Below are 25399 nucleotides of genomic sequence, written 5' to 3' on the forward strand. Positions count from 1 at the left end.
CAGCGGTTAAGTGCTCAGCAGCTAACCGAAAGGTCACTGATTTGAACCCACCACCCTCACCACAGGACAAAAATGTGGCAATCTGCTTCCGTGAAGATTTTGGCCTTGGAAATTCTATGGGGCAGTTCCACTTTGTCCTACAGGGTTGCTATGAGTCAGAACTGACGCAATGGCAAAGGGTTACAGACAAATAGGGTGGCACTTAGGAGGGCCACAAAGCATTGCTATCATCCATGGTTTTTTTTCTCCCCCAAAGAACCAATTTCAGCACTTGGAGGGGTGCGACACTGCACTCAATGAAATGCATGATTTGGATAAATTCAAAAACAGGAAAAGCAAGTTGATGGTTTTAGAACTTAAGACACTGGTTATCTGTGGGAGAAAGACGACAGCAGCGATATGGAATGGACTCAAAGTGCTTCTGATATGGCAGAAATGTTCTAGTTCTTGACCAGAGTGGTCATCAGACAGTGATTTTCAAAAATCCCTTAACACCATTAGGCTCAGACAACTTTCCCCAACTTTTCAAACTACTCCTTCCCAATAACTGTATAAGCTTAAGTCTACTATTTTAAATCCCAAACAGACCACTTTAAGTATGAAATGTTCTACACTTACGTGAAAGCTACTAATATTTTCACAGATCAAAAAGAAAGCTTTTGAGATTGTACAGAAGTTATAACCAAACACAGGATTTATATATAATGCTTAATGCTTATTTCCTTAGGACATTAAATTTCAATTTATTTTCTAACTTGCTATTCCTAGGAAAACAGAATTTTAGGTTACCTTTTGTGAAAGTTGGAGAGTCTTCCTTTTTCTTCCTATTATATAAAGATTTTTTTCCTCTTCACCTTTCTCTATTCTGAAGTCTTCTAATTTCCTAAAAATTTGGGAAAATTTCCTTTTTAAGAAGGATCCAAGATAACAAATATAAAACACTTGACAGAGTTTAAATACCACTATTTTATAATTCTTAGTGAATAGTATGAAAAGAGAAACTAGATATTATGTGCCTCCCGACAGAATTATACCACCTTGGGAAACCCTGGTGGTGTAGCGGTTAAGAGCTACATCTGCTAACTAAATGGCCAAGAGTTTGAATCCACCAGGCGCTCCTTGGAAGCTCCATGGGACAGTACTACCCTGTCCTGTAGGGTCACTGTGAGTCGGAATCGACCCGACGGCAATGGATTTGGTTTTTGGAGTACGAAATAGTCTTGCAAAAAGCTGAAAACATGTCATTTGAGACAAGCGGAAATTTAAACACTAGATACTTGCCTTTATTGAAGATTTTTTTTTTAAGGTATGATAATGGTATTGTGGTTGTATTTTTAAACAATTACTTAGCTTTCTGAAATACTTATGGACAAAATGATATTATTTCTGGGATTTCTTTCAAAATAATACCGAAGAGAGAAAAGTAGGTGTTGATATAGATAAAAAGAGATTGGCTATGAAAAAATTTACAACAGTAAAAAGTAAGAAAATAACTGGGATATTTTCCTACCGCAATTAAGATAGTTTTTCACCCATTACTAAAATATATTTATATCATTATTTATACAACTAATGGAATAAACCGTATGTATATATGTTTGCAGACAGAAACAACAGGAACAGATATCCTAAAACAAACCTAAATATGCCTAGTGGTACCTCTGGAACAACCACTCTTCGTCTCCAAGCTTGCAGGTCACGTTCTGTAGCCATCTGACTACGTGGGGCATTCTGATGCATTTGACGAACACCTTCAACTTGCCCACTGCGACGCAGACCAATATTCGGAGGGGATTGGATGTCTAAGCTTAGCCTTCTAAAACCTAGAAAAAAATTACCAAAAAGTAATTCCAAACAAATTTCAAGCTAGTATTCCTTTAATGTGTAGCATGCATACATTCCTCTTACATGCCAAAAATAAAAGAAAAAAGGATCAACTGAAAAGAACTCTTAAAAAAAAAAAAAAAAAAAAGACTGAGATCAACAGGGCAAAATGTAGACTACTAAACAAACACTAGCTGTTAGCCTCAATTTCAATATTTACTAGACTTTGAGATTTTAAAATCTACAGGTGTTTTCTATTATAATGCTGTATTTATATTGCTATAAACCTCACCTTCTTCAAAAGTACATATTAAAAATAAATCTCATGGAAAAAGAAGCATTGAAGATCGGTTCCTCAAAACCAAGGTGACTTAATAACCAGAAATCTAACAAGAACATTAATTGCTACCTGAAGGGATAATCTGAGCCACAATGGCAGGCAGCTGCCAGGTAGACAGCAAAAATTCACAAAAACAAAATCTCATGTAGAAATCTGCTGGCAGCAAATGCGTGAGAGCAGAGCAGGTCAGTGACGTGGCAACTCAGGCAACAGCGGCACTCTGAGCCTTTGGGGCTGCCCTACAGGTAGACACAGGAGGCAGTGCAATCTTCTACTGGCTGGAGGCCACAGAGGCCAGCGCTGAGCCTCTGGGGAGGAAGGCCCAGCAAAGTGCCCACTGCCTTAAAGAGGACGATATCCTTTCTGCTGGAAGCCCTAAAATTCTACTCCAGCTATTCCAGCTCTCCTTGCCTTGGAAAAAAATCCACATAAGCGTGAATGCAATTTCTGCATTCTTCTATTTACATTATTCTTCTATTTACCAATCAATATGTGAATAATTTGCATTATGGAACACACTACACTTTCCCTACAAGAAATGATATCAAATGCCCCATTAGTCCAAGTATTTATATTAAGATACACTGATCTTAAAAAGTTTGTTGAATTGAGAATTGTATATCTAAATTTAACTGCCTAAGTCATATTGTTATTCTCCAACAATTTTAAGAAAACACATGCACAAGGCTATCTGTTACAGCATTGTTTGTGACACCAAGTATGAGATAAATTAAACGTCCATTAACAAACTAATTACAAAGACTGATCATGCACGCAATGAAGTGCTACGAAGCTGTAAAAACCCTGAGGAAGAACTCTGAATTGATGTAAAGTAATTTCTAGGATACATTGTAAAAGGAAAAAAAAAAGGTACAGAAAAATACATTTATATCTTGTGCCTACTGACAGGTACAATATATACAGACAACCATATAGGATTAACCCGCTGCCGTCGAGTCGATTCTGACTCATAGCCACCGTATAGGATTAGACTCCCCAAAGACCTTCGGATAATTTTAAAAAATTTGACGAACACAGTAAAAACAACTTAATAACAACAACAAAAAAAATATATAGCCAAAAGACAGATATTCAACCTCATTAGTGACAAAAAAAAATTTCAAATCAAGATTACACTACCATTTGATGCCCATTTGAATAGCAAAAATCAAGAAATCTAACACTACTAAGCTTTGGAGGAGGAAATCACCACCACCTTTGATATATTGCTGGTGGGAATATAAACTGTACCTCCACTGTAAACAACAGTTATATACAATTATCTTATAAAAGGTGAAAGCATAAATACCTATACCCACCAATTCCACTCCTAGATTTATATTCAAGAAAAACTCTGAAGCACACCCAAGCCTGTTTAACAGCATTTCTGTGACTGACAAAATCTAAAAACTACTCAAATGTCCATCGAGAGAATGAATAAATAAAATTACATATATTTATATAATAAGTTTTTTTAAACATTCCAATTTTAGTAAAATAAGGTTTCAGTAACCTTTCATAGTACTTGAAAATCAACTGCCCGTTTCTTAGTATACCTTCTTCATGCCTAATATGCCTACCTCCAGGTTAGTACCAAAAATAATTTGTTGTAAAAATTACATATTGCTTACTTAACTTCTTCCCATTGCATATAACTGACAATAAGTTCATTTACTCTCCAATTTTAACCTGGCCATATTAAGGCAAAATATTTCTCATATGTGTTACCTCTTCTGGGTGTTTCTTCCCCATTTGCAAGTCCACTTGGAGGAGGGTCCTGATCTGGTCCCATTCTTTGATCTTGCTGCTGCTGTAACTGTCTTATCATCCCATCAAGAATGTTGGATTCTGGGCTTCGTTCACCATTATCATTGGTTTGTAGGCTTATGACTTGCTCAATTACTTCTCCGTCACCTACAGATTCAATGAATGTATATTCATAATATACGCGAACAGAAAACAAACTTTCAACAGACTGCATTTATAATTAAATTTACATTACCAATTGTCAGAATTCTTGTTTTTAAAAAAATAATCAATTAAAGATATCCTATGCCTTGTAAATAAGAAGTCTGAGCAAAGATTCAAAGCAAACAAAACCCTCCCTTTTAGAGTACCACTGTTGTGTTAGCTGCTGTCAAGTCGATTCTGACTCGTGGAGACCCCATGTGTACTAACTACATCTGAAACCCCTGCAAGTTAGTACATGAAAACACATTTCTGGGAGAGCTTTATTATGCCATTTTACACTTATATCACTCATTTATATAAGATATATTTCACTAAAATCTTACTTCCCAGAGTCTCTGACTAGGACAGAAGGACGTGTGATTTTGATGTAAAGAAAAGCAGTGATACTTAATTTCTTCTCTATTTAAAAAAAGAGTGCGAGAAAGACCTCTTAAGCCTTGAACAAACTACAACTCTAGCACTCCTTCTGCCCCAAGAGTCTTGACAGAGCATGCACAGCTGATAGAGATAGCTACACATGTCTCTCCCTCTAGGCTTAACTTAGTCTATCCCTCAGATATGCTTTTATTTTAGCCAGTATAGAGAATTCTTACTTCAACCAAAAGAATCAGATTTTAAACACAAAATGTGTTTGCTTATTATTCTAATAACGCCTTTTCAGAGCTATTTAATAGGTTTATAATTAGTGTTAAAGGATAAAAACTATTACATGACTGTGGGGTCTGGAAAAATATCTACACACTAACATGTTCATGCAAATAACTCCTTAAGTCCTCCCACCATAAGGTAAATCTTTTTGGAACATAAACCCAATATATGTAACACAGGCCAACTCCCACCCTTTCTCCCATTCAGTTACAAGCAGAACATCAACAAAATGAAATAATACAGTATGTATCAAAAGGAATGCAAGGACACAGAAACCAATCTAGAAACTCTTAAAGTCTCATATACCATCTCAGGGGAAAAAATACTTCTTACTACCTGAGTTAGAATCCTTTATATCTCACTGATAATCATCTCCATTTTAGTATGGAAACCAATGAAGAAAAAAACTTCTTTTTCTTTTTTTTTTTAACAAGAGATAAATGCCATTAACTTAGATTCACTTTCTCTTAAAATCACTAAAGAAATGTTGATTACCACAAAAATTAACTGAGAAAGGAAGAAGTGGAGGCTTAATCTAAAGAGTTTTTTTTTTTTTTAATTATTTTAAACTAGAACTGGGTATAACGTAAAATTCCTAATGTTGAAAGATCACACAATATACAACTAAAGAGAAGACAGCGGAAAAATGGAGACATCTAATCCCCTCCCCACCCAAAAGACCTGCTTCTGTATCACTTTTCTTTCACAGCATCCAACGTTTAAATGTAACTCGGCAAATACCATGAGAGTTCCATCCATGAAGGCTTAAATGCTACAGGAATTACTCTTCCACCATTAACAACTTCAATACTGGAAAAATACTTATGAAACAAGGGCTATCAGACAGTGGAGGAAAGCAGCGATCCCTGAGATGAAAAACAAGGAGGGTAGGAAAGCAGGCCCTCTTGACTGTGCCAGTTCACTGCCCACTAGCACTTTCCAGACTGCCACACAAAGACAGGGAACCCAACCAGTGCCTAGGGGTCTCACCGAGTTGAACAGACACGAGATCAGAGTTTTGGGGGAATGGAAGGTGAAAAAGGCTAAGACACACAGAGCTGAATACCAAAGAGGAATGAGTTGTACAGAGGAGAAAAAGCTCCAAAGATATGCAGAGAGGTCCAATCAATTCTTTGACTAAATACTGACAGATCTATATTTTTATGAATTGTGTCCCCCAAAAATACATGTATAAACTTGGCTTGGCCATGATTCCCAGTACTGTGACTGTCCACCATTTTGTCATCTGATGTGATTTTCCTATGTGCTGTGAATCCTACACCTCTACGATGTTAATGAGGTGGGATTGGCGGCAGTTACGTTAATAATGCAAGACTCAATCTACAAGATCAGATTGTGCCTTAAGCCAATCTCTTTTGAAATAGAAAAGAGAGTAGCAAGCAGAGAGACATGGTGGCCTCATACCCCCAAAAAACAAAAGCCAGGAGAATAGCACATCCGTTGGACCTGGGGTCCCTGTGCTTAGAAGCTTCTTGACTGGGGAAGACTGAAGACAAAGACCTTACCCCAAAGTCCACGGAGAGAGGTAGTCTTCCCCTGGAGCTGGCACCCTGAATGTGGACTTACAGCCTACTAGAATTTGAGAGAATAAACTTGTTTGTTGGAGCCATCCACTTGTGGTATTTCTGTTACAGAAGCACTAGATGACTAAGAGACAAACACAGGGTAAAACTCTATCATACTAAGGGAAAAAAAACCAGGGAGCAGGAGGCAAAAAAAATTCCCAGAGCTCTCAGTGGGCTAGAAATAGTTCATGTTCTCATTAGCCGGAATAAACCCAAACCAAACCCAGTGCTGTCAATTCAGGCTCATAGTGACCCTATAGGACAGAACAGAACTACCCTATAGGGTTTCCAAGGCTGTAATCTTTACAGAAGCAGACTGCCACATCTTCCTCCCATGAAGTTGCTCATGGGTTCAAACCACTAACCTTTCAGTGAGCAGCCAAGTGCTTAACCACTGTACCACCAGGGCTCCTTTTAAACCAAAAAACCAAACCCACTGCCATGAAGTCGATTCCGACTCATACCGACCCTATAGGACAGAGTAGAACTGCCCCACTGAGTTTCCAAGGAGCGCCTGGCAGATTCAAACTGCCGACCTCTTGGGTAGCAGCCACAGCACTTAACCACCACACTACCGGGGTTCCCCAGGGCTCCTTTTAGCCAGAATAAAACCAAACCCACTGCCACCATGTCAATTCTGGCTCACAGCGACCCTACAGGACAGAGTAAAACTGCCCCATAGGGTCTCCAAGGGTGTGAATCTTTACTGAAGCAGACTGCCATATCTTTCTCTCATGGAGCGGCTGGTGGATTCAAACTGCTGACCTTTTGGTTACAAACCGAGCACATTAACCACTTCGTCACCAGAGCTCCTTTACCCAGAAGAGACCTCGTAATGCACAGAACTGTTTTATGCATACTTCCAATTTTAACACACAGAATGCTAAAAAGATGTGTAATCAAGTGCAGGCAGTGAATGATACAATCACTACTAGTAATTTAATGCCAGAACTTTTTACCTGCACCACTGCTTCCGCAGTATCAGCAAACGTCAACACTGTTTCAAAACAGTGGGGGGGGGGGGGGTGGCAAATATTATGTTGGTATTATTAAGAAGGTCCCTGGGTGGCAAAACAGTTAAGCACTTGGCTACTAGCCATAAGGCTGGCAGTTCAAACCTACCCAGAGGCACCTTGGACGACAGGTCTGGTAAACTGCTTCTGAAAGGTCACAGCCTTGAAAACACTATGGATCTGTTCTACCCTGCACACGTGAAGTCTCCAGTGAGTCAGGTTCAACTCGATTGCCACTAACATAAGAAAATTATTATGAATAGCTATGACCTCGCAGACCCCCTAAAAGGTTGTAGATATACCCCCATGTGTCTGAGAAACACACGCTGACAGGTGCTGAGCTACAGCAACGATTAAGAGAGTAAATAAAACAAACAGGTACTGCTTAATAAGACATCGGTAAGGATAATATGGAATTTTTTAAAATTGCAATATGACAGATTTAAATCCAATCATATTAATAATTAATATTAAGTGTAAACAGACTACACATTCCAACTAAAAGACAGATTTGTCAGATTGAATATGCTGCCTACAATAAACCTATTTTAAATATAAAGGCACAGATAGAAGTAAAGGATTAAAAAAGATACACTATGCCTATGCTAACCAAAAAAAGTCAGAATGAATATATTAACATGACACAAATAGTTTTCAGAACAAGAAATATTACCAGGAATAAAGAGAGACATTTCATAACAATAAAAGGATTAATTCAATATGAAATGTGTATATACCTAATAGAGCTTTAAAATGATGCAAAAACTGAACTTAAGGAAGACAAATTCTATTAGAGTTGGAATACTTCCTTTAAAAGCCCAACACTGAAAATAAGCCCAAAATCCTTGAACTGTTGTGAATGGATAAACAAATCATAACATATCCATACAATGGAGTATTACACATAATAAACAGGAACAAACTACTGGTACATCCAACAACAGGGATTAATCTCAAAAGCATCATACTAAGTGAAAGAAGGCAGACATCCAAGACTATACGGTTCCATTTTATAAAATTTCCTGAAAATGAAAAATTAAAGAAACAGAAAATAGAATATATAAAATAGATCACTGGTTAAAGGGTGGGAGGAGGACCGACTCCAGCTGGGCCCAGGAAGTTTCTGGGGTGTTGGAAATGTTCTGTATCTTTGACTCTGGTAGTTGTTACACAATTGCATAACTTTATCTATTCAGGCTCACTTGAACCACACACTTAAAATTAGCAAATACGGTTGCATATAAATTAAACTTCAATGAAGTTCATAAAAAATAACAAAATAATTGAAACATTAAACATATAGTGAAGTTACATCAAACTTTAACCTTAAATATAACTGGTGATTTACTTTCAACAAATCAATTCTCATCCGAACAAGGTAGCAGCACTTTTCCTCTTTGCTTGTATCTGTACAAACACTGCACTGCTGTTAACAAAGAAAAAATGTGCGCTTGCCTAGAACAAGGAAAGCGTAAGATGACCTTGGAACATACTGTACCAGAGACAGAGAATAAGGAAGTGCTCAAAGATTGATGCAAACTTGGGGAAGGGACGTAAGAGTCAGCTTGATGCTCTCACACTCAAATCTAGGATAATCTGCACATCAAAATAGTAACAGTAATGAATTATAACCCACTATATAACAACCCCTAAAGCCACATGAAAACTTAGAAAACTACATAAATAAATAAAAGAGAGTAGTAAACGGCCAACAAATAAATGCAGATGCAATGATGGGAGTTAGAAAAAATCATTTTGCAGCCTTCATAGTAACAACTACTCAGACAAAAATCAACAGCAGATCCTAAAACTTGTGGGTAAAAGTTCGACTAGGAACAGGGTATTAACATATTATCTCCACATATACAATATAATACCTGCTGTCACAGAGCTGATTCTGACTCATAATGACCCTATAGGACAGTGTTTAAGTGCCCCATAGGGTTTTTCAAGGTGGTTAATCTTTAAAGCAGACTGCCAGATCTTCCTCCTGCAGAGTGGCTGGTAGGTTTGAATCACCAACATGGTGAGCAGCCGAGCACTTAACCACTGTGCCACCAGGACTTCTTACTATCTCCCTACTTATTAATTACAAAGAGAAAAATAGTAACTTTACAAGGAAGAAACCTGGCAGACACCACTATAACCAAGCATTCAAAGACAGCATTACCAATAACTGGGTGAAGTATAATCATAATAAGCATCCTGACGTGACGCTCCAGGAAGGCTTCATCATTTATGCTGTATTCTGTCAAAAATGCATAACCTGAACTTAATGGAGAAGAAATGGACAAACTCAAACTCAGGGATATTTTATAAAATTCATGGCCGATACACTTCAAAAATACCAGTATCATGAAAGAAAAAGAAAAACTAAGAAACTGCCCTCTGATTTAAGGAGATTGAAGAAATATGACAACTAAATTTAAATGTGTGGTCTCAAACTGAAATCTCCATGGGGCAGGGCTATAAAAGGCATTATTAGAATAACTGACAAAATTTGCTTACAGACAACAGAATTAATAACAGTATTATATGAGTATTCAATGTCCTGGTTTTGATAACTGTCTCTTGTTCTGAGAAAACACATACTGAAATATTAAGGATGAAGGGGCATGATGTGCACAACTTAAGTCTCAAAAGGCTCAGAACAGTATGTATATATAAAACATGTACTGCAAAATGGTAATGACTAGTGAACCTCAAAGTGTGGGAGTTCTTTATATTATTATTTAAACTTGACAAATAAAAAATTAAGGAAAAAAAAAAAACTACTTTACACTTACTCGTTGCCACATAGCCTAGCTGTGGAACCAAATGTTCGTCTGCGGAATTTTCTCGGCCTGGTACTAATCTCTGATAATTAGTTGGATGAGGATTTCCATCTACATCTACCAGGAATGGTGGAGGCATAAGATGAGGAGCCTGTTGAGTTTGCTCATCTAAGACATAATTATTAGAATCTCTAATCAGTGGTCGATAGTCAGTATGGAAGAACATCTGATCAGGAATCTAGAAAAGTGAAGTATACAGATTGGCATTTTTGAGGTTTATGTATGTTAAAGAAAAAAATAACGTATTAAGCCATTTATTGTATTTTAAAAGAACAAGAAAATCAAGGCATTGTAGGTAAAAAAAACTAATTCCAAGATTACTTATTTTATGTGTTAAGACAAAGTACTTAAAATGACCTTTTCATATGGTTTGTTGCATCCAAAACCAAATATCATAAGGTGCCCATGGGAATCTGTACAAGCAAAATGTTGTCCGTCCTGTGAAAACTTACAGTCAAACACAGCTCCAAATCCTTGCCCTTCAATCTAAGAAAAGAGAAAAATAAGTTACAACCAATTTTAAGCAAATGCTTTTGCTATTTAAGCTTTCTTCACATGGACAGCCTCCTAACAAGACACCCTTCTGGAAAAACAAAAATTTCATTTTTGTTTTAAATGTGCATTAAGCATATATATCACTTTATACTTTCAGAAAATAAAATTCATTTTAGCTGCTGCTAGCCTAAAAACATCTTAAAAAATCTTCTGAGCATTAATTCCCAAAATGATCCAAATCAAGGGTTGTATCAATCCAAAAGGAAAGTCTTTCTGTACTTTTTATGACTGAATGGCAAACAATTTCATAAACTTTTTTTATACAGTAAAACCTGCAAAACCCAGAGCCCGTGTAAGACAGAAACCTGACAGAGAAGGAAAATGCAAATATTTTCCACCAAAACGAGTTGACAGGAAAGTGCTAAGATTGCACTCTGTCAAAGGCAGAAAACTTTCAAGACCCAGAAAAACAAGGCAGTCCCAGCAAGTTCCAGCTCTCACATGTTTCATCGTATAATAAATGTTATTGACTAATAACTTACTAGGTAAGTGATTAAAGATTAACACAGATTGATATTCATGAACTAAAATCAACACTATTCTAGAGTTTTAGGAGGACTCCACTTCAAGTTACTACTGAGATGATGGATTGCCATGCAAAAGTTGGCAATGCTGCAATGTCTGAGAGGTGCATACGTAAACGCATAGAGGTACTACAAACCACCACAATTTCAAGAAGAATGCTCTAATCTCATCTTAGATCTAATCTAATTAATTCTAATCTAAGATCTAAGCTAATCTAATTAAATCAGTGTTTAACTGTTTTGTTGTTTTTCAACTGTAAATTAGCTTGTTGCTGTTGTGCACCATCAAGTTGATTCCGACTCACAGCGATCCTATGAAACCGTTTTAGGAGGACTGCTTCAAATAACTACTGAGATGACAGACTGCCATGCAAAAGCTGGCAATGCTGCACGGTTTGAAAAGTGCCTACCTACATCCACACAGGTACTACAGACTGCCACAATTTCAAGAACTGGCCCATAGGGATCCCTAGATTGGAACAGATCACCATGTCTTTTCTTCTGCAGTCACTAGTGAGTTCCAACCATCAACCTTCCGGTTAGCATCTGAACGCTTAGCCTTGTGCTACCAGGGCTCCTGGCATTATCAATTTATAGTTATGTGATCCGTCTGGTTAGCTCCGCAACATAAAGCTATGCATATTTGTTGTTTCCAGTAACTAAACTTTAAAACAAGTTTGTTCAGTGTTGGAAAACTGAATTATCCATCCAGTAATTGCTAAAACAAACTCATCGACATCCCCAAATACCAGTGTGAACACTAACACTTAACTACTGGCATGCTGCACACAAATGGGTGCCAATTAACAAACTTGAAGATAAAAGAATTACTAAGATATTTAGGACACTGCGAAAACATAAGATGTATATAAGTTTGTATACACTCTTGTAACATTTAAAAAAAGGTATATATATTTTTTCTCTAATTCACTGTTAAAACATGGAACACATGGCTAAGATGGCCTTCAATCAAAGGCCTAAGAACAAGTAACAGAGGAAGAACAAGATTCAGGAATAAGAGAATACAGAACGTGTAGCTAATGGCCTCCATGAACAACTGCCTCCTTTGCCATGAGGCTAGAAGAACTGGATAGCTACCATTACAGAACATTTTGATCAAAGATTTTATAGAAGAATCCTGATCAAAAGCGGAAAAACATGGAACCAAATCGCAAATTCTCACGGGCTCCAGGCATTCTGGAGCACGAAGGTTAAATTAACATCTGAATGTATTGCTCTAAAAAATCTCTAAAATGTAACCCAAATATATACCCTTGAGTCTTCTTAAATCCAAACAATAGTTTAGCTTAACTAGGAAAAAACTGGAGCATGGAGGCTAAATTAACATCTGAAACTACTGTGCTGAAAAAAATCTCTCAAATGAAAACCAAAAATATCCCCTTGAGTCTTCCTGAACCCAAACAATAGTTTAGCTTAACTAGGAAAAAATATCTGCCTTGAGCACTACGGGATCAAAGCGACAACAGCAACTCAAAAGATTAGGTAGGAACATTAGGGGGGCAGTGAGTTTATGAGAAACAACTCAGAAAAAGGGTGTGAGAATAGTTGCACAATTCAAAAAATGTAATCCATGCCACTGAACTATACATGTAGAAATGGTTGAATTAGCATATATTTTGCTGTGTAGAGTCTCAACAACAAAAAAAATTTTTTTTTAAAATATCTATACGGGATCAAAGTGACAACGACTTCAAATGATAGGAAACTTAGGTAGCAGTCAGTTTATGTTAATGGAAGGGAACAACTCAGAAAAGGATAGTGAGAAGAGTTGTACAACTCGAAGAATGTAATCAATGTCATCGAATTGTACATATAGAAACAGTCGAACTGGTGTATGTTTTACTATTTATATTTTCAACAACAAAATTAAAAATAAAAAGGTTAAGACACTAAAAGCAAAACAAAAAAGGTCTAAAAACCACTCATCTAAAGACTGCTAGTACATGCGGTCTCCAAAATTACACACTGAATTGGAACTCAATATAAACTATGAAGAGTAATTTCACAAAATGTATCACTTGTACGTACCAACAGCCTTTACATTCAAACCCTTCTACATTTTATGCCACGAACATGGCAGACACCATCTTGACCAAATATTGAAAATTTTACCATCCCCAATACTGGGACAAATAAATACCATGTACCTCCTAAAAGGACGTACAGAGGACAATACTATGCATGTTTTATTCCATAAAAAAAGTGTAATAGAATCTAATCATGAAGGAACATCAGATAAAACTGAAAGAAATTATGTAATATTACTGGCCTGTACTCATCAAAAAAATTTAAAGGGCCACCCCTGTAAAAACAGCACTTACCAAAAAACAACAAGTGCTGGTGAGGTTGGGGGGAGATTAGAACTCTTTAACAACTGCTGAAGGGATCACTGGAAACCCTGGTGGTGTAGTGGTTAAGTGCTACAGCTGCTAACCAAAGGGTCGGCAGTTCGAATCCCCCAGGCGCTCCTTGGAAACTCAATGGGGCAGTTCTACTCTGTCCTATAGGGTTGCTATGAGTCGGAATCAACTCGACGGCACTGGGTTGGGTTTTTTTGTTGTTGTTGTTTTAGAAGGATCATAAAATGGTACCTCCACTATGAAAAACAATATGGCACTTCCTCAAAAAGCAAGAAATAAAAACACCTTATGATCCAGCAATCCCACTTATAGGTATATATTCTAGAGATTTAAGGGCAGTGACATGAATTGACATGTACACTCATGTTCACTGCAGCATTATTCACAACAGCAAAAAGATGGAAACAACCTAGGTGTCCATCAATGGATGAATGGGTAAAAAAATTGCAGTACATCCATACAATGGAATGCTACACAGTGAGAAAGAATAATGATGAGTCCATGAAATATAACATAGATAAATGTGGAGGATATTATGCTGAGTGAAATAAATCAATCACAAAAGGACAAATACTGAATGGTCTCACTTTTATAAAAAGTCAAGAATAGGTATACACAGACAGCAAAGGTCTTTGATGGTTATCAGGGACAGGAGATGGGGGAAGGTGGAATCACTTGCTATACAGCAGAAACCTGTTATTTCTGGTACTGGGAAATGCAACAACACAACATGGAGGAAGTCGGCACAACTTATCCAAGGTAAAGACAATCAGAGGTACACAAGAATAAAAGGCAATTACGATAAGTGTTGTAACATATTATTTTGCAACAACAGTGATGACAACCAAAAATCAAAAGTGAGAAGGCAAGGAGAGGCAGGGAAGCTAGATAAATGGAAACAAAATTAACAGAATGGAAATGAAAATGCTAACACATTGCAAAAATTGTGACCCATGTCACAGAACAGTCTGTATAAAAACTGTTACATGGGAACCTAATTTGCTATGTAAACTTTTACCTAAAACACAATAACTAACAAGAAAAAATCTGCACCAACATTATAACCTATGGTATATGAGAAGCATTTTCAGTAAACCGATGAATGAGGAAAGTATGACTATTACCATCACCTCTACCCATCAAATGTAAGAAATACAAAATATAAGGATTTGAAAGTATACATATTTTTAAATGTCTCTGATGCCGCAGATTGTCCACCGGCATTGTTTTACATGTTCTAAAACTTTATATAAGTGGCATCATACTATACATATTCTCTTTATGTTTACTATTTTTTCTTAACAACGTATTTGTAAAATTCAAATAGACTGCTCTGTTTTAATATATTTTACTTATGCATAGTACTGTAGGACATCTACAGAAACAAAGGCCAAAGAGATTCCTCAGACCCATTATTAAAATTAACAAGAGTTTAATATAGTTCCTAGGTGGCTACAAGAGCAATAAACAATAAAGGGTGAAGACCTATATGACAGCAAAAGTTGTAACATGTTTTAAGATGCTGTTTATGCAAACAATAAAAATACAAAGTACTTAACTTAAAAAATGTTTTTTAAAGGGCAAGAAAGAAAAAGAAAGGCTGAAGGACTATTTCAAATTATAGGAAACTACAGAGATGTAACCACTAAATGCAATGTATAATCCTGGATTGGATCCTGGTCCAAGGGGCAAAATATGGCTATAAAGACATTACTGCGAGAACTGATGAAACGTGAATATGAACTTGGATTAGACAATGCTATTTTATCAATGTTAAATTTGCTGATTTTGAATCGACTCGACGGCACTGGGTTTTTTTGGGGGGTTTATCATGGTTATTATAAGAGAAATACTAAAAATATACAATATGATCCTAATTTGGTTTTAGAATATACAGGTACAAAAAGAAAAAGCCTGGAAAAACCCAACTAACACCTGACTCCTTGGTGATTTTAGTGATTTTTGAAAATATTTTTACTTATCAAATATTTCAATAGATCTAAATAGTAAAAAAACTGTTCAATATAATTAACATAATTTTGCCAATTTAAACACCCAAGTACACATTCACACCTATACAAAAAGCTTTTGAAAATCTTTCCCTCATATGAATACTTATACAGAAAATTTAATGTATTATATGTACATACATATGTACGTGGCTGTCAGGTATTTATTCCACTTTAAGTACCCAGATTTTGAGAAACAAACTGTCAGAACATGACACTCGGTTTCTGGCTAAACTTCATAATCCAAATAATTCTAAATAAATGCAGGCATGCAAAAACAAGGTCTTATTTCTCTTACCATATTAAAATAATGTTTCATCTTGGTGCCTTTTGTAATATCCCATATAAATATGCTGCCATCATGTCCTGCAGATAACATGATTCTGGAATCAAAGGGATGTGTCTCCAAAACAAACACTTCATCAGCGTGTCCCTTTATTCAACAAAGTTATACAATTAACAAGGGTTTACAAGTTTGTTTTTTTTTTTTTATCTCATATTGCTACAGTTCATTAAAAACCAAAATCAAACCAGTGGCCACTGAGTCGATTCTGACTCACGACAACCCCTTGTTTGTCAGAGTAGAACTATGTTCCACAGGGCTTTCTAAGGCTGATTTTTCTAAACAGATCACCAAGCCTTTTTTTTCCAAAACCCCTCTGAATGGACTCAAACCACCAACCTTTCGGTTAGCAGCTGAGCACTAGTTCATTAGGGTTTAGAAAAATGAATTAATGACAATAATTCATACATTAATACACATACAGATGTCTAGTCATTTGATAATTTAGAAGAAACTCGTTCAGTATATTAATTTTATAGATTCGAAAAATAAATTAGCTCTAAAATATGATTTGACATACTGTATTAAAAACTACCTACCAATAAGTTATGAAGCAGTTGCCCAGTGTAAGAATCCCAGGCTTTGAGGACATGATCATTCACAGCTGTGACGACAATGCTATCATCCTGATTCCAAGCTATCATTGTTACTTTGGGTTTCATAAATCTTTCCTCTTCTGAAGATAAGTCCCTAACAAAAAAAATACACGATGCATAAATTCATTTGGATGCTAGGCTATACAATGTATACAATCTGTCAACAATACAAAAATAACTAATTAAATTCAGTTCACTCAGGTACACATTTTACCCACTCTGAAGAGTTCTTCACAGTTGACCCCATCAACTGATTATCTACAAGCAAATGTGGGCAAAAGCCAGGGGGGAAGGGCATCACTTAGAAGCAGTCACAGAGTATACAAGGTGGAGATTTTAGGTCACTGGTTCTGCTTAGGAAATTTAAGCTTTTTCTCCCTACTGCTTTCCTGTTACTCCCCTTCTCCCCACCTTAAGCCCTATCACTAATATTTCTTTCAATTGTTTCTTTCCCCTGAGAAGAGAAGTAATTTTAGGATGATAGAGAGACATATCCCAAATATCTAGAAAAATGTCTGAAACACAGTCACTCATCTTGTTGAGCTGTAAATGACGCTGTGCTGATCTCTTTTATACTTCCCTACAGACTACTGCTGTGGGTCTCTTGGCAAGAATGCGCTCGGATACACACGCTGCATTGTTCTGCAGCCTTTATGCAAGCGATATGCAACGTTTCTCGGTATGCTGTAGTAGTAAGCAGTAAACAGTGGGAAGGTGAGGAGAAGCAGGGTTACTTCTAAAATCGTAAGACACAGTCTAAAGTTATAAACATCTAACGAATTGTTTTTAACAAGTAAAACAACTATGAGAGAATGGAATAAGTACTCTAACACACCTACCTACGTAAGCCTAATGGAAAACAGGAGAGAGAATAATACTAACTAGATGGTCCGGGGAAAAGAGTCATATAAGATGTGAAATGGAATAAAGACTAAAGACTACAACTCTTCACTTTAAACTAAAAATGCTTTCCCTGTTACTAACAGACATGCTGCATTTCATCAACTTGATCAGCCAAAATTAGAACACCAAAACAAACGTATTCACCTGCTCTTACCCACCGAAGACTCTGCCTCAAGATTTGAAAGAAAAGTTTAAACGCAAAAGGAAGTATCACCACCATGATGGAAATTTTAGGAAAGACATGAAACCAAGAACACTAAGCAGTTCCCTCCCACCCCGCAGGAATCACTGTTTATTTTTGGAAATACTATAATCGATGTAGATATATTATACAATTGGAATTTACAACTCTACTGATTTTTTTATGATAAAAGTTGTTTATGGTCACAGAAATTTGTAAACACATGAAAAATGTGAACAAAGGGAAAAACACCATTCATAAACTTAGGAGTTAAAGAAAGCTACTATTAGTAGTATAGTGTGTTTGCTTCTAGTCTTTACTAATTTTAATAGTTAAGGTATCAGAGTTCACGTAATTTTGCACCATCCTCTTTCACTGAAAATAATACAAAAGCATCATTCCTTGTTATGAAGTCTTTGTAAACCTAGTTTTAAAAGATGATTAAAAAACTACACTGCCTGGACTATCATAATTTATGCAGCTATTTTCTTGTAGTTGGACATGTAATCTGTTTACAGTGTCTTGCTATCAAAGCTTTTGCTACCCATCTTCTGCCTGTACTTTTTTGTCTCCATCTCTGTCCATCTGAAACATCTTTATTTCTCTTTCCCTCCAATCTGCATCATTTCTCTCATCCTTCTCAGGAAACCTTTCCACCTTGCATTTATTAAACATGTTTGTGTTTTGAGCAGCCACCAGGTGCCAGAAACTGTGCTAGACACAGGAGACAGAGCAGTCAACAATAAAGTCCATGTCCCTAAGGCCACGAGGTACCTTCTGCTAGACCTTGTTCACAACTCTCCCCTGGTTGCCTGGTTAGTGCTCTGGAATTGCTGTGCTTTAGTGATAAATCAGTCAGTGCTCCCTCTCTTCACTTATGCCCATCCAACACATTTCTTCTGATTCTCTCTGCAGCACTTAGCATGAGGCTTTACAAACTGTGAGTGTTGAGTGTGAAGAGAAACCTCTTTCTCATTAATATGGCTCAACCTCCTTCCCACTGCTCTCTCCTCCCCCATTATATACCCTCTAGTTATTTGTTCACTTCAATTCATCATTGTTAGCTGTGGTGGAGTCGTTTTCAACTCACTGTGAACACAATGAAATGTTGCCCAGTCCTGTACCATCTTCATGATCATATGCTTGAGTCCACTGTTGCAGCTATCGTGCAGTGCCTTCCAGCCTACGGGGCTCTTCAAGCTCTATGTCAGACAATGCTCTATTGTTATCCATAGGGTTTTCAATGGCTAATTTTCAGAAGTATCACCAGGCCTTTCTTCCTACTCTGTCTTAGCCTGGAAGTTCTGCTGAAATCTGTCCACCTGGGTAACTGCTGCTATTTGAAATACCAACTGCATAGTTTCCAGCATCATAGCAACATGCAAGTCACCACAGTACAAAAAACTGACAGTCAAGTGGTAGTCAGTACATAATTACTAAGCACTTATTTACTTTCCAGACACTGTGGTAGGCATTCTGAGAAAGCCAAAGCATTATTTAATAATAATCCCTCAACTAAAAGAGCTCAAAGGTTTAACAACAGTGTGAGAAAAACTTTATCAACTAATAAAGATAATAACAGGCACCACTTATTAGATGCCTATCGTGTTCTGCCTAAATGTAACATACTAGACACAGGACGGGCCTTATCCCCATATTCTAGGTGGCTCAACTGAGGCCTAGGCTCTCAGAAACAGAGTGCAAGGGGAGCACAGAGGGAAGACGAGCCACTATGGCTGGAGTCAACTGGAAAAGGCTCCACACAGGACATACTACATGGGCAGGAACTCAGAGGCTTCTGATATTTGGAAATCTAGACATAGAGGAAAAGGCATCCCAGGTAGCAGAAACCTTGTGAGTAAAGGCCTGGAGTCAGAAATATAATGGGCATTTCAGAAATCGTGGCAAACAGTATGAACTAATATATCGGTTGATAATGCTCAGAGGTAGGCTTGACAGGACTGGGGACAGGACATGCAGGGACATTTCAGGAACTACTGGAAACAGAGACTTTGCCTATATTATTTCATCTAACCCCCTCCTTAGAAGGTCAGTATTATTACCTCCATTTTAAGGATAAAGAAACTAGGGCTTCTAGACAGTGGCCAACTCGAAAACTATGCAGTTTTGAGTCTCAAAATCAAGTTTTTACATTGATGTCCCTATTTGAGCTAATAACTGTTCACAGGTAGATATGATTTCAAACTATCTTCACTTCCGTTTTCCTTTATTATTGCCAATAGTCAGTGATTCACAGTATTCACTTTCACAGAGATGGGTATGAATATCCTGATTAATTAATGTAAGTATTTTAATTATACATGTTCAATTAAAGGTAAAATAAGTAACATGCTTAATTGATGGTAAAAATTTGTTTATGAACAAGGATTATCAGAATTTCCACTATATGTTCTTTACATTCTCTGCCACAGATAATTCCACAAAAATACTAAGATCAGATTTATTTTGAAAACACAATATAATTCTCTGAGAATGGAAACCCTGGTGGCGTAGCGGTTAAGAGCCACAGCGCTAATCAAAAGGTCAGCAGTTCAAATCCACCAGGCACTCCGTGGAAATCCTATGCGGCAGTTCTACTCTGTCCTGTAGGGTTGGTATGAGTCGGAATCGACTCGATAGCAACGAGTCTGGATTTTTTTTGGTTATAGCAGAGAATAAAATTCAGTTTCTATTATTATTGAAAATAAAGCATGAATATTTCCAAGATGTCCCTATTTCTGGGTAATAACATTTTTCAGAAAAACGGATATGAAAAAATTTTTTTGTAAACCTAAAACTGCTCAAAAAAAGCCTATTTTAAAAAAAACTATAAATCTATACTCTGAAAACAAACTCTACGTAAAAATTATGATTATAGATAATTATATTACCTAAAGGTATACCTAAAGTAATATTTTCAATGAATGAAAGACTGATATGCCTACTCCACGCCAGGCAGTGTGCTCCAAGTTTTTGTGATATCATTTAAAATTCCCCATAATGCTTAAAGACAAGAGTCCCAATTCCCAGATGAAACATTAAAAAATATTACTAGTGTTTTCAGAATTATATAGCTTTATTCAGAACAGTCTAAATGGTATTTGAGCCAACTTCTGACTCTAAAACACATATTCTTTCCACTACCCATACTGCCTCCTGTATACATAATGACAAAAACAATGTCTTTTAAATCTGCATTATTTATTTTGGGAAGTGCTACGCTTCTCTCAAAAGATGGTAAAAACATGCTTGGAACTTTGGGGGAGGAGGAGAACAAATGCCTTCAAAGTCAAGTTACAAGTCAAAATTTTAGCACACAAAATATTCCTACTCAAGCTCAATTTGTTTTGAAGTGTGTTTGCTTACTGTATCCATCAGACTTAGCTCCAACAGGCCTTTTAAAAACTTCCACACTTGACATACTCAAGTTATTTTTGTAATGTCTTTAACTGCAGGGGTTTTTAATGAGATGACTACAAGGAGGCCAATGCATTGAGCAATAGTACAAAAAGCACATTCTGTTCTTTCCTACGTAAATCTGAGGATAAATTCTTTTAGATACGAGAGATTTAAGTATCTGTTTATCAGACATATTGCATTGAGCAAATGTGCTGCAAAGGACCTCTTTAAAGTGTTGAAAAGCAAAGACGTCACTCTGAGGACTAAGGTGTGCCTGACCAAAGCCATGATATTTTCAATCACCTAATACACATGCAAAAGCTGGACAATGAATGAGTAAGAAAGACTAAATAAGAAATGATGCCTTTGAATTATGGTGTTGGTGAAGAATATTGTATGTACCATGGACTGCCAGAAGAATGAACAAGTCTTGAAAGAAGTAAAGCCAGAGTGCTCCTTGGAAGCAAGGAAGCGGGGACTTCATTTCACACACTTTGGACATGTTATCAGGAGGGAACAGTCCCTGGAGAAGGACATCATCCCTGGTAAAGTACAGAATCAGGCGGAAAAGAGGAAGATTCTCAACAAGATGGACTGACACAGTGGCTGCAACAATCGGCTCAAACATAGCAATAATTGTGAGGATGGCTCAGGACCCAGCAGTGTTTCATTCTATCGTACACAGGGTCACCACGAGTCAGAACTGACTCGACAGCACCTAACAACAACATATATGAGATATGCAGTAGGTAGCCATTCACTTACACCATTAAAAAAAAAAGAGGAATGTTAAGTCAAGCTCTTTTTAGTAGCAGGTGGCTCCAATTCCCTAAACAAAACAATTGGCCAACCAAAAGAGAGAGACACAGATACACACCAAGTGCCTATGATGCACCTATTCACAACAAACCATCTTAACTTACCCTGACATTCTGGTAGACATATCCAGTAAAATGCTTCTCCATTCTAACTGCTCAAATCTCCAAATTCGTGCTGTTCCATCTCTGCTACCACTTAAGAACCTTAAAATATTCAGAAAAAGATTTTATACTTGCCATCAAGGCCTATAGTGAAAATCACAAGTAAATATTTCTTGATGTAGCTGTGCTGAGTTTCAGGTGAATTAGCAGGCAGTTAATTCAAAAGATAGGTATTTAGGGCATATCTGGGAGGAAGTATCTGGTTTGCTATCATGTGCCTGGCCCTATGAGGCAAAAAACATTTCAAATTCAATTAACAGCTTATGAAACAGATTCAGCTGAAAAGACAATGTACAAGAACTATCTCGCAAAGAAGCATACAGACACAGGAAAACTGTTAGGAGCAAAAGCTCCATTTAAACCATCTTAACTCTAAACTCAAATTAATTCATGCTGGCCAACGTGTAAAACTAAGTCATTTTTAACGCATTAAGCAGTTTAGGAAATTAAGGCACCTAAGACACATTTTTTTAAGAAACATTGGGGCCACAAAAGAAGATATATTTTAAGTGATACCAATTTAGTTACAGACTACTAAGAAAGTTGTTTTGTTTTTTAACTACTCAAACCTAAGGAATTTCACTGTCCTTATACATAATTTATCAGTAAATCAAACATCTAGCCAAGGGTGAGTTACAGCAGAACTGCCTCTGGCCCTAGAAGCCGGCAGAAACAATACTAAAAACTTACATTTCATGGGATTCCTCCATTCCAGACACTCTTCATTCCATTAACATATTTACTAGTAAGTACTTACAATGTACACAGTGAAATGCTAGCTCTACTAATATGTAGCTAATATTTCTGTAATGTTTATAATGTTCTATCTGCCTAAAAACACATACACACATAAACACTTACTTACCTGTCACCATTGTTACAAAATTGGATACTATCAACTTTATCCTAGAGGAGGAAAGGGGGAACACAAACATAAAAATGGTCATCATCTACATAGCTTGTAAATAAAAAATGAATAAGCCTCAGTTTCAGTGTTAGAAACCCATTTGTTTTAACAAGCATGAAATCTGCACTTGTGCTGCTTAACCTCATCATTCAGTTATTGCATGTACTTTTAAATGCAAAGATTCTTAACTATAAGCCTAACAAGGCTATTAAGAGAAAGCTCTTATCTAGAAGATACATTCAGAAATTTTGCTTCTAAAATTAAAGTTCAATTTATAATTAATTACATCTATATAAAAAGTATTAATGTGTGTGAAAGCGATCAAAATAAAGAGTGAAAACAAGGCATTTTCACATTGGTGATTTTTTTTTTTAAAGTGATTTGAATGTACATTTTATCAAATAACCTCACACAAAGCTTCCTATAGGAGAAAAGATGATCAGGCCCCTGACCAACTATCTTAGTTTTCTAGCACTGCAATAACAGAAATACCACAAGTGGGTGGCTTTAACAACCACAAATTTATTGTCTCACAGTCTAGGGGGCTGGAAGTCCAAATTCAGGGTGCCAGCTCCAGGAGAACACTTTCTCTCTCTGTTGGCTCTGGGGGAAAGTCCTTGTCATCAATCCTTCCCTGGTTCTCAGTGCAGGGACCCTGGGTTCAAGGGACATGCTCCACACCCAACTCTGCTTTCTCTCTCACTTCTCTCTTTTTTATCTCAAAAGAGACTGACTCAAGATACAACCTAATCTTGTAGGTTGAATCATGCCTCATTAACAAAACTGCCTCTAATTCTGCCTCATTAACGTCACAAAGGTAGGATTTACAACACAAGGGGGACATCACATTAAATGACAGAACCGTGGACAATCATTCAATACTGGGAATCATGGTCTAGCCAACGCGACCCACATTCTGGAGGGACACAATTCAATCCACAACACCAGCATTCCGGAATACTGACAGTTATAAATCTTAGTATATGTTATAAAATAGCACTGCAATTTCATGAGCTTGGTTAACCCTTTCGTGAAAAAATTATTTTCTGCTTTGAATTTTTTGTTGATACCGTGTTTTCATTAACAGAAGCATACTGAATCATTCAGTGCGTCTGAATTTTTAGGAGGTAGTATGGATTTTTTTCTTGCCCCCTTCCACAAGCCTACCCTAAGTGTTCAGGGGTACATACGAAGTATCACTAATTACATCCCAGGGTCCCCGCCAGGTTCTACTGGTACATATATGTGGCTAATAAAAATTTTCAAAATTTCTACTTTTCCTACCAGAAATTCAGACAGCCCACACAATACCCTGTAAAAACAGTAATTTGCAACACACACCCGTCTCTTAGGTTTCAGTCATGAGGCCCCTGCCTTGAGGCAGCACACACTGTCAGTGGTACAGCAGGTTCCCAATAAACCTCCAGAGGCATAAAAAGTGCTGGGTCCCCTAGAGGTACCCGTGAGCACAAAAGGGTTAAGATGAGTAAACTCACTTGAACCTAACTCACCCAGATCAACTGCCAGAATCAAAATTTTCAGATCAAGGCTAACATAACTATGGCAAAATATTAGCACTGACGAGATCCTATCTGAATTGCCAATGTGATATCCTTCCTCTTTAAGTGCAATTCCCTGTACGCTTAAGTTAAAATTAGGACCTGTAACAATCCCCCTTAGCAACATCTGACTATGTACCAATAGGAATATTACTAATAATCTAAAGAAATTAAAAAGAAATACTTACAGTGTGGCTTTCAAGTTCTGCAATTTTTTCGGGTGCTTCAAAACCCAAAAAATACATTCTGATTACATGGTCAGTACTACCTGTGGCTAAAAACATACCACCTGAAATAAAGACATTAAGGTTTAAACATTCGGCTTATAACAAATACTTCAAGAACTCAAATTTCTATATTAAATCAATAAAGAACTGTTTTAAAACTAAGTTGATTTCAACATATTCATTTTCTAACTCTCTACTTAAAGAGTTTATAAAACTAAAAAAAGTAGCTTTAATAAAAGAAATGTGATTCAATCTGGAAAGGTTCACTATTTTCCTCTGCTTTATCAAGCATGGCAATGACCTTAAGCACCACTACTCTACGAATGCTTGAACAAAAGGGACTCTGCTTTCTAAACAACTCTACATACCTAAACCTAGCTATGGAATATAAAATTCCCTGGTTGAAGTTTCAGATTTTTCTAGAGAAAAAGTCTCTGACCTGTCCTTAACATAAATAAGACGTTACCACACAAGTTCACTATACAAGAAAAAACAAAAGAGGAATGATTTCACCAAGATATTATGTGTGGAAAACAAATTTACACTACCAAAAATCTATATAAACCACATACACATGGGGCACATGGCTCAGGAGTTGTTCATAAGGACACCTTAAGGT

The 25399-nt window shown here is 36.8% G+C and overlaps 1 protein-coding gene across 2 annotated transcripts in view; it reads right to left on the bottom strand.

Annotated features, from left to right (window-relative positions):
• BRWD1 (bromodomain and WD repeat domain containing 1) overlaps positions 1-25399 on the bottom strand; it is a 125279-nt gene that overhangs the window by 60792 nt on the left and 39088 nt on the right. For both annotated transcript variants that reach the window (XM_064279460.1, XM_064279459.1), the window contains exons 11-20: positions 24742-24842; positions 22953-22993; positions 22031-22129; positions 16568-16718; positions 15984-16118; positions 10574-10702; positions 10169-10394; positions 3893-4078; positions 1640-1823; positions 790-883 (exon numbers count right to left, since the gene is read on the bottom strand). In XM_064279460.1, coding sequence (XP_064135530.1) covers positions 790-883; positions 1640-1823; positions 3893-4078; positions 10169-10394; positions 10574-10702; positions 15984-16118; positions 16568-16718; positions 22031-22129; positions 22953-22993; positions 24742-24842 — 1346 coding nt within the window. The remainder of the gene's footprint in view (positions 1-789; positions 884-1639; positions 1824-3892; positions 4079-10168; positions 10395-10573; positions 10703-15983; positions 16119-16567; positions 16719-22030; positions 22130-22952; positions 22994-24741; positions 24843-25399) is intronic.

This window comes from Loxodonta africana, chromosome 2 (genome assembly GCF_030014295.1).
Source record: "Loxodonta africana isolate mLoxAfr1 chromosome 2, mLoxAfr1.hap2, whole genome shotgun sequence".
NCBI classification, from domain to species: Eukaryota; Metazoa; Chordata; class Mammalia; order Proboscidea; family Elephantidae; genus Loxodonta; species Loxodonta africana.